Raw genomic sequence first — 13948 nt, 5'->3', positions numbered from 1 at the left:
CGCATGGCTACCAATGTAATAAGGTGCAATCACGGCTGACACGGATAGCAGTGACTCATGTGCAGGACATCAAGCCTTCTTACGAACTTTTCATTACGAAAATCATTCTGGATTGCACTAATTTGGAGGGACAGCATGTTTTCGTAGAAAGCTAGAATGAGATGGACTAAACCCATTTATTTGCATACTTTGGGGTTATTATCCCTGCTGGAGTTTTTAAATCCAAAGGGGAATCAACAGAACCCTTTTGGGATGCAGTAACTGGCAGAGAACTTTTATGTAAATGTGCAGGAATGTGGGCGCAGAGGTGATTGAAATGTACAATTTAACACTTCATGTAGTCCTGGGTCCAGGGGACCCGAACATCACTTAAGTAATATAAATGTGTAGGGGGGGTGTAAAGTGTAAAGTCACTGAATATATGTTCCTCTATATGTTCATCACAGAAAATGAGCCAAGGCCAATGAGTCTCAGGATGAAAAAAATATTTGTCGCATCATTTTTCTTTTAGCAAACATTGAAAACGGGTCCCACTGACCCGAACACCATACAAGGGTTAAAAGCCCAAACACAAGAGAAACAACGTTGTTGTTAAAAGAAATATTTTTTAAGGAAATGAATTTGGAGAAGGAAAAAAAGGAGAAAAATCCACAGGAACTTAAAACACTGGGCTGCTTTTTGCTGATTTTTTTGAAAATGACTTTGTCAAGGCGTTGCATAATTTTTGGAGTGATCTCAAAATCTTCATCCTCGATTTCGACCCATATGTTTTCGACCAGACGCTCGATGATGGCGTTTGGTGATCTGAGAGTGTCCAAAATCTTTGCTTTATTAAAGATCCTCGAAACCAGCTTCATAACAATTACCCTGATGGGTAATTTTCTTCCGTCCTCTGTTGACTCTTGCTCTTCGCTGTATTCTTCAGTGAATTCAGAAGGGGTCACCTCGCTTTCTGAGCCAGACCCTTGACTATCATCCGAAGGCAGACTGGCCCCACCGATCGAGCCCTCTGACACAGCTTTTTCTAAAGTATGTGATATCACCCTGGAAGTGAGAGTTTCTGACTCTGTGTGAAGCCACCACCTCATTACTCCAAGAAAACACCACACCATGGCAAGGATGTCAGCTGATAGGATAGCACGTGGCGGTAAAACCATTAAGCTTGTGCGCTTTGGTCCTGAGGTGATCTTAGGTCTCATCCTATCAATGTGATTGCTGAGGATATTCTTCAGCTCAGTGGTTAACTCGAGGGTTTCACCACTGAAAATATCTTCAATCCATTGGCACACATTCTGCCCCTGCTGTATCTCGCCAACTACTGATGGAAGCAGAGCGTCAATATCACTAATGACAGACTGCATTGACTGCCTACTTAAAACCTTGTCAAAGGCTGGGTTGTCAGGGCTGTCAAAGTACTTGATATTCAGTCTCTCCACAAGATGACTAATGGACGTTTGGGCAAACTGCTTTGCAGCGCATGTTTTAATCCTTCCAATCACTTTCTTCAGAGAGAGTGTGCTTTGGGCTGTTTCTAGATCAACTTGGTTTTGCGACATGATTTCATCCACAATCACCTCAGCAACGTCATCTGCAACATTCTTCATCTCCAGAGTGGAGCCAGATTCCAACTGCTCATAGTCGGATATTTCGTCAGAAGAGCATTCGGTGAACTGAGAGACCTCATCCTTAATGATCTCCTGGACAGTTTTGGATGTTGCAGACAAAAGACTTTCTCTGTCTTCTGAGATTGTCTTCGAGGATGAGGATGATGACTGACTGACCTTCTTTCTGCTCTTACAAGGTGCACACTTACATTTCAGATTACTCATGAGTCCTTTGATCATTTTGCCGGCCTGTTGAATCATACATTGTAGCCTTTCTGGAGGTGTGATACGAGGAATAGTTTCCTTCACACTGTCCACGCTCATGGAAAGGACATAGTTGACACACTCTGCAATCTCTTTAGCAATCAACCTTGTCAACTTGTCTGAGCTGACCAGCTTGACCTCATCTGGAACGTCAAGAGCCTGAGCAAAAATCTGAGGAAGTGTGTCAAAAGAGCAAATCACACTCTTCTGAGACACAGGCCCATCGGTGCTTACATGATCCTTTAGGGTGGATTGTGTCTCTAAATAGACAATTTCCAGCAGTTTCTCTCCCAGTATGGTTATTGTGGCCACATCAGGTTTGCCTGCTTTCGAAAGATTCCATTGTTCTGATGTCATGGCTTCGAAATAGGACGTCACAATGGGTAAAATGCTGTCGATGTCCATCTTCATGTTTCTGATATTGTTTTCCAATACTTCTGTTATTGGCTTGGAGTTTAAAAATCAGGTTGAATATCCTTGTATTCCTGGGTATAGTAAGTGCTCTCTCGATTTGCCGTAGACTACGTCGAACATTCACCGATCAACTAGAGGAAGAAAACAAACCAAAGAGAGAACACACCTAAGAGCACATGCACTAAAGAGTACAGACTAAAGGGAGAACACACTCACCAAAGAGAACACGCACTAAAGCGTATTCACTAAAGAGAGAACACACTCACCAAAGAGAAAGGCCCCCAGGACAGCTGACATCACAGGCTGACACCAGGCTTTCCAACAAGCCACGCCCCCAAATATTGAATATTGTTGATGTCAGTAGCAGCGGTAGCTACCTTGACATAACACAATGCATGCTGGTTAGAAATTGTCTGACTTTTACCAGCTCTGCAAAACTCCACCATGTCACATGACCTTAAAATATTGTGGGAGCCAGTTCAGAACGTGCAGTTGTTTATCTTCAGCTGCAGCACCTGGGAACCAAAGTCTATGGAACCGGCCCTATGAAACTTTATCCACATTACGTATCTTACGTTATATTCTTACATATTCAGAACAATTACCTGCTGCTTATTTTTCTCCAAAGAGGATGAGATGTCTTTGATCTCTACCTGAGAGCTTTCTATTTACACTTAGAGTTTACATTATCTGTCATTAAAACCGTTTTGTTCAGGAGATTGTTTGTATGAAGTTATTAATGATCATGTAGGTGTTTTTTGTCCTTTAGATCTATTTTGCCGACTTGTTTTTTTGGAAGTATAAACTAGAACATAATTAAATGACCTTGTTGAGAATATCAGCAAACTAACATTGTCATGCGGAAAAGAGATATGTATGGGTTTATATGAAAGACAATTTATGGATATTTATGTATGTATATTCCTAAATCTGAATAACACACACAGTTATAATGCTCCCCCCCCCCAAAAAAAACACACGGTTATAATGCACCCACACATTCACTTAGTGGAAAAAATGACCAAACTCGGAGACCTCTGTACCAAACTGATGATTTTAATTTCTCTACTGACAGATGCAGGAACACTGCAGATATCCAAATGATCCAAATCCAAAGCTGACAGTGCTTTCACGCACACACTGCAGCACTAATACAGTTCCATGCAAAGCAGCGACCAATGTCATTCAGCAGCTACTTTCCATATGAGACAGTTGATGATTCTACTCCAGGTAAAAGTCGGTGACAGGTGAAGTGAAGATAAAATAGGCAGGACTAATCTAAACACTGAAGCCGTAGCACACACACACACACAGACACACACACGTTGGTTATTCTCTGAACATGAATGCAATACAATCTCTTACAACAGCCCTGAAGCAAAAAATATCAAATTTGACTTTTCATGAGAGTATGTCAATGCAGTGTTGATCATCTCTTAGTTACGTTCAAGGCCTCAGTTTGTGGCATTGGTGTTGTAGTTGTGTTACATTACTGGTTGTATTGGATTCAGGAGACTTTAAATTGAAGATTCATTTTTATTACTCACAACCAACAATGCAATCAGATCTCGATGCATCCTCATTGCATTGTGGGTTGTTAACACCTGTATACGTTGAGCTGTGTACTAATGATTGGCCCACCCAAGATGCATGCTAAGGCCCGACTATCTACAGCGTGGGCGCAAGTTCACAACTCACATTAGAGGTTAAACTCCCCACAGGCCCTGTTCAGACCTGGAATCAGCATCTGTCCTGAGGGATCCCCTCACAAGTTGACAGCTCTCCCCTCCAAGGTTATCCAATCACGACCCACATTTGGCCAATCAGGACCAACTGGCAGACTGGTTTAAAATCATTCTTAACAATTTCACCAGTAACCAGATAAATATACAACAATGAAACTACATTATAAATGAATTGCGGCCTTTTGTCGTGTGACTGATTTGACTTAAAAAACTTTAAGTTTTAATGTATAATTAAACAGAACTTAATACAATTTATTTATTATTTCATTGCTATAATTCTTCATTTATTTTATATATTTTCTTTTGTATTTCTGTACCCATATTTGAATTAGCTAGGCAGGGTTAATGCCTGATTGGTTATGTTATAAGCAGATCTACTACTTTTTGTTTTGAGTTGGTCAGTACATATTAAGAGTTTGGGTACGTTTAGAAATATAGCCATAGATAAATACACAATTTGATCATTGTAGAAATAGAGAAATAGCAGCTGCCCATGTGGCCCATATCTAAATCCACCACTGGGGGGGTAAAAGAGGGAAGGAAAGTAGGGGACAAATGAGAAGTGGGAAAACACAAGAGCGGATGTTTGGATGCTCAGGTAAAAAGCAGGGGAAAGGAAATAAGTGATGAATAGACAACACAGGATGAAGCCTGAGGAAGAACTGGAGAGGTGAGTTGAGATAGAATAGCAAAGGCTCAGCGTGAGCGAGGTCACGTCATGCTCTCATCCCTCCTCCTCTAACCTCTCCCTCCATCCATCTCTCTCTTCCCATTTTTCCTTTTGCCTCTGCATGAATAATTGAGAAAAGTGACGTGTGGAGGCTCCCGTAGTCTCAGCAAGAGAGAGAGAGAGAGAGAGGAAAAAAACCTCTGAGGTGGAGGAATGCCACTGGTGTGTGTGTGTGAGGTGGGAACTAAAGAGAGCAATTCAGATAAAATTGCCAGAAACCTACGTGTTGATTCAAGTCATTCCTCTTCTGGTGAACAACCTGGTGAAATCGCACAGGGTTTAACACACACACGGACACACACACACACACACACACACACACACACACACACACACACACACACACAAACACACAGACCCTAACCTATCCCTAAAATCAAGTCTTAACCCTCAAAAAAGCATTTGAAAAATTGAGGATCATCCAAATTGTCCTCAGTCAGTAAGGTCTATGCTCAGTACAAACACACACACACACACACACACACACATAAACACACACTCACTAGCATGCATGCTCTCTCAAAGGCACCGTGGACGAACCTGAATATATGTATACATGAATCAATAGTCAAATAGAACCAGGTGTGTTGGTATGGTGAAGAAAATGATTGGCCATGCTCTAGATTACAGTGTTGGCTTTCCAAAACAGCCTGCGTGCACACACACAGTAGCAGCACAACACAAACACACACACACACACACACACACACACACACACACACAGAGCTGTGCTGAAATAAGGTGGCTGATTGCAGTAGTTTCACGACTAAAGCCATTTGAATGGAAATGTGAAGTGGAAGTGAAAACTCATAGCCACCGGGACCAGCTGTGAATGACGGAGATGACCTGCTATGAGAACATACAATACACATCACAGCTGGAAGTAGAAAGAAGTTCGCCCCATCCGATTTTTATACAGTTTGAAATGATTCTTGCGTCGATGGTGAAAGAGGTCAGTGTTCCAGTCTGTTGTCGGGTCTGGTTTTCTGTTCCATTTCATACTTTTCACTCCCAACAGAGGTAGCCCCTTGTTGTGACTTGACTGGTTTGAGTCCGTCTGTCATGTTCACGCTCCTCCTGCTTTCTTTGTGTCGCTTTTGTGCAAATGTGCCGGAAGAATGCGTTGTCGAAATTAAGGAAAATAGTGGAATCAAGAGTGTGACTTGCTACATCACCAAATAATAGAGCATTATATTAAACAACAGATGATGTCGATTTGTCACAAAATATATAATGCCCATATATATTGTCATTGTACACTGCCTGAGTGTGATCCAATGTGCTGTTCTGTTCCCCTAGTTTCACATGTTTGCCCTCTCTAAAGAAAACAAACTTCCCAGGATTGACTCATCACAGACTTCCTCCGAAATCATCTGCCTCCATACTGAACCTTTCAGCCACCACGCTAGTTACACTCGTAAAAGGAAAAAAAGGAATTGTGTAGCCTCTGAATGAACAGCCCTGAATACACTGCCTCAGTGACGCAATTTATAAAGATCTGTGTACAGGAATATGTGTGTATATAGTATGTGACCAGGTCTTGTGTACTTGCGTGGGAATCCGTACAAGCAGTGAAAACAAATCTCCCTGGAAGGCAACACGACTCTCTCGCTGTCTCACGCACATATGCACAAACTCCCACATATGCACACACACTCACACTCACTAGTCCTTGAATGAATAATCAATAAGAGAAGCAGCAAAACATGAATCAACAGCAAGTGACTCATCAAGTAAAAGTGCCAAACATCCATCTGCTCTGTCTCAGTACTGAGGGATTCCTGCTTGTCTGTTGGCTGAAGAATTAATAATGTAACAAAATATCTTTTACACAATAATTACACCCGTCACTCCTCACTCACCTATCTTTATGTAAAGTCTATGAGGATGACATGTGCTTCTTAAGCTTAATTCTTAATTCTTAATATTGGATCTGATTTAAATTCAAATGTGAGGTGTCTTTCCCCAGGTTGCCACTGCACAAAGGAATCATGGGAGAAGTGCAGCATAGATTTCTTCTTCATTGTCTTTCGTTGGAGGATGACATGACATCTTGTTGCCTGCGTTTGGAAAAAAAATGTTTTCCAACAATGATTGTTCCCTTGAGAGAGAGAGAGAGAGAGAGAGAGAGAGAGAGAGAGAGAGAGAGAGAGAGAGAGAGAGAGAGAGAGAGAGAGAGAGAGAGAGAGAGAGAGAGAGAGAGAGAGAGAGAGAGAGAGAGAGAGAGAGAGAGAGAGAGAGAGAGAGAAGTAGAGAGTGAATGATAGAGGTAGAGGTAGAGAGACGGAGAGAGGTAGAGAGTTGACTTGAACACACAGATACCCCCGGTAGCCTCCAGGCACACACAGCAGACGGTAGCAGCAAGAGGGTGCTGATAGAGTATCTGTGTGTGTTTGTGTGTGTGTGTGTGTGTGTGTGTGTGTGTGTGTGTGTGTGTGTGTACATGCGTGTCGTTGAGTGCACGCGTAACACTGCATGAAGCCATGATGGAGATTGCTGTGGTGGTGTCCAAAGAACCCGAGGCACTCATTACCTTTACTGCTGAACCATTTAGGAAAATAGTCTCTCTTCACAAGATGGCCAAAAGTCTGTGTGCTGTCAGTCTGTCTGCTCTCTGTGTCCTCGGGGCTCCAAAGCTTTGGGGTAAAGCCAGCTGTAAAGCTACTGTCTGTATAGATGTGTCTGCTGCGCCTGTTATTTTCTTGACCTGCTAATCAATTCACTTTTGTGCTAAGGCTGTGCTATCTCTCTGCTCTCCTCCCCCCCACCCCCCTCCCCTCCCTGTAGAGACTGGTGGAGGCAGCGGAGGAAGCCCACCTGCAGCACGAGGAGGATCCAGACCTACAGGTGCGTCTGCTTTGTGTTCTGACCATTCTAATAACTGGTCTGTTTCCTGTTCTTGCAAGATCATTTATTAAATCGCACTACAATTGATTCATCCGAGAGAAACCAGTGCTTCTGGGATCAGATGTCAAAAATTAGAAAAATAGAAGTCACCCCTTCATGGTTGAAAGCCACCACAAACCAGTCAAAGGAGTGTTTGAAGGAATTTAATAAAATGTGATCTAATTAGTTCATACCTGAGTCCAAGTGAAGGTTTGAGCAATTTCCTCAAAGTATTCTGGGGATATTGCATTCATTAAAAAAGTGTTTCCTGAAATTACAGCAACCTTGACTTTTAATCCTTGAGAAGTGAACATTTGCCTGGGCAGACATTCGATATTATACATATTTAGATTGTCTTCAGAGCTGAGGTAATTCATCCTTGTGTATCCAGAATCTACTCTGTGACCCATTTCCCGTCTAAAATATAAATTATCAATGATTTCTGGTATTTTATTGGTGTTATATTCCTGCTCAAAAACTCAACCCATTCTAAACTGTTCCCAGGGAGTTCCACCCTCAGTTTAGCAGACTTGGGCAAATGCATTTAGCTAATCATATCTGCAAACGCACCCCCCAACTCAGCCTGTGCTCTCATGGTTCTGCCTCAAATCCATTTGAGAAGCTTTAATTTTTAGAGTGCAGCTTTGTATTGCTTGTGTGTGTGTGTGTGTGTGTGTGAGTGAGAGAGAGAGAGAGGGGGAAGAGTAAGAATAGCGTGTGGTTGTGTGCACTTGCCTGGGTTTGCTGCTCATCGAACCCATCTCAGAACAGAGTTTATTAAAGTGGGAGGAGCAACAACAGTAACTTGACTTTTAAAGAGGAAATATGACGCTAAGCCGACTCGGGAGAATTTGCGGCTAAACTACTTTTAAACTCTGTGGTGTGTGTTATGTGTGCCGGTGGCGCTGAGTACGTGTTTACTCTGTCAGCTCTTTAAGACATTACGGTGAATGCCCTGTGGTTTTCTGCTGCCATGGATAATTAAAGAGGATCAATTATTGAACTTCACCACCGACTGCTGTCCAGCTCTGAATCTTTCTCTCACAGCACTTTTCTTTCTTTTTTTTCTTTTTTTTTCCCGGTCACACGCTTGATTCCCCACGACTTGTGCTACTTTTACACATTAACCTTTAGCACCGCATCCAGCAAAACCTGCCACCGGTGGGCTTATTCGGTTTGTATGGTCACATTTATTATTTAATGTAGGTAGCTAGAGTTCAACAGAAAATGAATTCATAGTTTAATTTATCCTTAAAGCAAAATCTCAAGACGTTGAGGTCTGTTTCCAGCTTTGCTCATGGGAGGATATGCTGCTTTTAGTTTCTTCACACTGGTGATAGTTGTGGTCTGAGGCTTTATAAACTCAATGTGTCAGTCTTGTCCTATTTCTTCAAATTTGGCCCAAATGTTCACCTGGACGCAAGGACTTCAGTGATTGAAGGTCAAAGGTCAGCGTGACCTCACAAAATTAGTATTTAGCCATAACCAAAGAATTCATCCAACAACAATGTCTAATAAGACACAAGGATGGAAGTGATATGATTTTAATATGTCTCCAAAAGTAAAAGTTCAACTTCACTGTGGCTACAAAAACACTGATCTATTTAACAGCAATACTCAGAAATAGAAGGGAAATCGTGACCATATTTCCCACAACTTGAATGATCCCATTTCTTCATATTCAGGGAACTGATATCTATATGTGTGTGCAATGAGGCTCAGATTGATTGAATCTATGGTGACTCTTGGGCCATTTGGAGGTATATGCACTTTACTGTGCATTGTACTTCTAGTTTAAGTTTTGTATCATTGTAAATTCAATATCTATTTTACAAAACAAGACAGTTTCCACTGTAGGCCTGGGAATTTTACTGAGTACCGTTTCACTTAGCAATTAATCAAGAAAATAGAGATACTAAATGATGACAATAAACATTATTACTGGCAGATAGGGACAGTTCAAGTGGTGTTCTGTGTAAGAAAATATAAATTAGTTTCTATAATCGGCAGATTAACAGATTTTCACTGAAATGGATGCCTCCCAAATTTAGACTTTACCACAGTCATACAATGTTTTTTTTTTTAGGGGATTTTTTCCAACTTCACTTTCTACTGCCTGACACCCTCTGCGTTCGAACAGCATTCTGGAAAATGCATCACATATTCTCATGTACCTGTTGATTCAGCCACTGATATCAGCCTGAAAAGAAAATTGCAACATTTCATTGCAAAATTACTTACTAGCTGTGTGTGTGTGTGTGTGTGTGTGTGTGTGTGTGTGTGTGCGTGTGCGTGCTTGAAGGGCAGTGACACTGTGTGGGCTCACAGTGTCGCTTTATGCCAGTAATTGCTTTACAGCGATGAGATGAGCCCGGCAAAGCGTCCCTCTGTTTCAGCTTTAATGACACAGCTACGGAGCTGATGGACAGTAAAGAGCTTATAGTTTAGCTTAAAGTTCCACAGTGTTGAGGACAGAGTGTTGTCCTATTATCAAGCATAAATACATTTGTTCAACAACATATGTATTGTTAATGTAAAATATGGGATTAGCAAAAAAAAAAGTTGGAAGAGGACGGGATTGGGATAGACGGACAGAGAGACAGAAAGAAAAAGTAGGACGTCTCAACACAGATCAGTTGTCCTTAAATTTTTCATTGACCATATTAATTTTAGCATTTCAAACATATGACTCCTTAACTGTGGGTCCCTCAGTGATACAATGACAAAATATCTTATAAAATTATAAGTATCACTTTACTGGCAGGGCAAGTCATCCTCAGCAGTTTTATTTTTACAAAAAATGTCCCTATAAGCTTCAGATGTGCTTCTTCATCTCCAACTGTATCATCACCCTCTTCCTCCTCGTTCTCACCACTCCTGCTTCTAACACCACCCGGCTGGTGGATTGGCAGGGTGGAGTCATGGCGGGTGGAGTCTTGTTATAGTCAAAATTGATGTAATTTAACAAGTAAAATGAGAATTAATTATTGTGGGTGATTGGATCAAATGTAATACATCCGTGTTGTTCCCTGACTCCTGTCACATATGAGTAGGAATAATAACAACTATGCTATTATTCTGCATCTATGTTAGTGTGTCCTTGTTGGTGTCTGTGCGTAAATGAGTGTGTGTGAGTGTGTGTGTGTGTTTCTTGGTATTTATCCTTAGTTAAGCAGCTTTCTCTGCACCTCTTAATGTCGCAGCCATTCATTTCGTATTGCTAATTTTGTTTCGAATTGGCGGAGCGTAAAATTAAATATTTGAGCCTTCGTTGGTCGCGATCACAAACAAGCAACACGTGAATATGCATGTACATGTGTGTGTCTGCACCTGTGTGTTTGCGTGCGCAGCTCCGATGGTGGTATTTCTAATAGAGCTTTTTACTGCACAACATGGTGAATAGACGGCAATTATCACCAGCTGCGCTAAAAATACCACGTCCACGCTGTAGGGTGAAACCTCCTCCATCACTATTCGAGGTTTATTATAAAATGTTTGTGTGTGCGTGTGTGTTTTTTTTTTTTTGCCACTGGATACATATTTGGCTGGCAGCGGTTTGATAGGAATTTCCTTATCTCTCCTTTCCAGAGCTCCTCTGCTTCCATGTGAAATTGGCACGGTAATCTGCTGCGATTTTCCTCCCTCGCTCTTTTACCCGCAGTGCTCATGAACTGTAAATAGGAAATCAGAGAGCAGCCTCCTATGCCCTCTGCAGCCAGTAAAATCCCTCCTTGGAGGCTGGAGACAAACAGCCAATTGCCAAACCCGATGCTTACTGAAAACGTAGCCCCAGTCTGCTGGGAGCAGTGGGAGAGAAGTGCTTAATCCTCCCCCCCCTCTCTCTATCCTTTTTGTTCTACACTCCTGTCTATAGGGTTTTACCATAGAGTGCAGAGAGGTGGCCACATGCTTGTTAGTTTGCCAATGTGCTTGTATTACGAATGGCAAAAAAAAAGTGTTTTTGCTGTCCAGTCGCCTGCATGGCCAGGGATGTGAATTCAGGGTTTTTAAGCGGTTTACTCAAGAGTTGGCCTTGACTTCCCAACATGTAATGCACAAATAAACCACACACACACACATACACACACACACTTACAGACACACTGCTTCCTCTCACCCACCCACTGCCGACTCCAGACACAAAGATTTTCAAGTAACAGTCATCCGCAAAACTCGGAACCAGGAGTTCAGAGAGGTTCAGATTATTTTAGATTAATTTAGCAATCATACATGAACTCTTCAAGCATTAAACTTCAATGAAAACAAATTCAATTTCAACCAGAGTTGTAATGCTACTTGCCATGCAGCTAAGAATTAAAGCTTAACACTGTTTTCTATAAATCACATTGAGAGAACAACTTAAAAGATCATGTTAGTTCCTCTTCAGCTGGACTTTCTGAGGTAAACCCCAATTCTATCATTTCCTGGGATATTGTACAACAAGAATGATCTCAAAATTAAAGATGCCTATATATTTCTTTAGGATTTGTACGTATTGTTAACATTTGATTTCACAAGCTTTTCTGTGTTACACACACAGACACACACAACAATGCAAATTCTCCCTTACCTGACACAAGAGAACCTGTGTCCACTTATCAAATGAATGCTTATTTATGATGACGGAGAAAAGAAGCTATTGTGTAATTTATTCAGAGTGATTGTGCACAAGGTATAAGATGCACAAAGAGGGTTTTTAATCACATCACACTGAGGGAACCCTCACTTGGCCTTTCCTCCAAGTTATTTACTCACTCAGTACCTGTATCCATGACCCCCTGGTTATTTCTCAGTCTCAATTCCACACTCGGGGAGTTGCGTCTTTTCCCATTTTCCCCACCATGAAGAAAGAGTATAAGGAGGAGTGGAGCTGAAGTGGTGGTGAGAGTTAAAAGTGAACACTAGAGGGGGGGCCTTCACGCTCAAACACCCCCCCCCCCCCAATCCCCCCACCCACCTGCTGTCTCACTCTCTTTTTGCCCCTTGAGGCTCTTGACTCATTGTTGTGCTCTTTGCGAAAAAGGGTATTTATCAAAATCAAAAGTAGGTGTTTTTATTTGTAGGTGCAGGTTGTGCATATATGGTGTTGGTCATAATATCTGAGGCACTTCAAAGATAAATCCCAAATGCTTAGAAGAAGAGGCACATGATCAATAAATAAAGGCGCCCACTAGCAATGTTGCTGGTCGTAATGGTGAAGCTTGAGGAGACACCCACTGAATTCAAAGTGATCGCAGGGAAATAGCAGTATTTAAAGTCAGCATTAAGTGTTTGCTTGACTCTAATACCTTCTTCAGTTAGCACTCGCAAAACAATTCTGACAAGTCTGTAGAAACCAGTTTACTGCACATGTCCACAGAAGCACTGACGCAGGTTTAGTTATAAAACTTAACCGACTGAGGTTTTGAATTCTGAGATGATTTGGTAAAAGAGATATTGATAAGAGGAATATTATATGTTAAAATGCCTTTTATTCAAACATGTATTCAAGAAAATGTATACTCAAGATGAAAAATGTGATAAGACAATTATTGTTCCTCTAGTGTGTATCATATATGTTTCATTTGATGATCTTCAGTAATGTAGAATGACTCAAGAAGGTTATCACATTATTCTGTGAATTTTATTTCACAAATGTACAATTGATGCTGAAGGAACACGGTGAATGACAAAGTTGCTGTCGTGTAATCATTTTTATTATTGGTTAAAGCCAAAACAAATAGTTCAGACCTGATGATGGGACATACCTTTGATTTTTACTTTTTAATCACATAAATGTCTGAATTTATATGTATTTCTTTAAAAACATTTATTGACTTAACTAAATCCAAATTTACACTGGGGAGATGAAAAGACTTACAGATACAATAAATGCAACAAGAGCCAAAATGAACACACTGCAGTTAAACTCAATAGAGGTAGTGGCGGAATATGACAAGATAATTGATATTTTAGCCAAATTAATGCTTCTCCCTAATGTTATTGAATATGTGTATTCATACATATCAAACTCAATGCAGCAATGCCAAAAATCACAAATGTTTTTGCTCCCCTGGCTCACATTTTGAAACGGGCAAAGGGAATGTGCTCCCCCTCCACTAACCCTCCTCATCCTCACCCTCCATGTCGGCCCCACACTGAGTGAGTAGGTGCTGATAGTACATGTGCGATCTCTCAGCGTAATGCACTCCAGCGTTAAAGATCAGGTTGTTAACACCATGATCAGGGACTGCATTAGTGGCACTGGGCGCTCCCTCACTGTAATGCTGGAACGGCATAATTGACTCACTCAACATATACACACA

General features: G+C 41.3%; 1 protein-coding gene across 1 annotated transcript in view; it reads left to right on the top strand.

Annotated features, from left to right (window-relative positions):
- Positions 1 to 13948, top strand: part of cacna2d3a (calcium channel, voltage-dependent, alpha 2/delta subunit 3a) — a 117690-nt gene that overhangs the window by 38023 nt on the left and 65719 nt on the right. Inside the window, exon 4 of the mRNA XM_053424071.1 lies at positions 7545 to 7604. Coding sequence (XP_053280046.1) covers positions 7545 to 7604 — 60 coding nt within the window. The remainder of the gene's footprint in view (positions 1 to 7544; positions 7605 to 13948) is intronic.

This window comes from Pleuronectes platessa, chromosome 6 (assembly GCF_947347685.1).
Source record: "Pleuronectes platessa chromosome 6, fPlePla1.1, whole genome shotgun sequence".
NCBI classification, from domain to species: Eukaryota; Metazoa; Chordata; class Actinopteri; order Pleuronectiformes; family Pleuronectidae; genus Pleuronectes; species Pleuronectes platessa.
The sequence above is the reverse complement of the archived record's forward strand: the minus strand, read 5'-3'. Positions and strand labels throughout refer to the sequence as shown.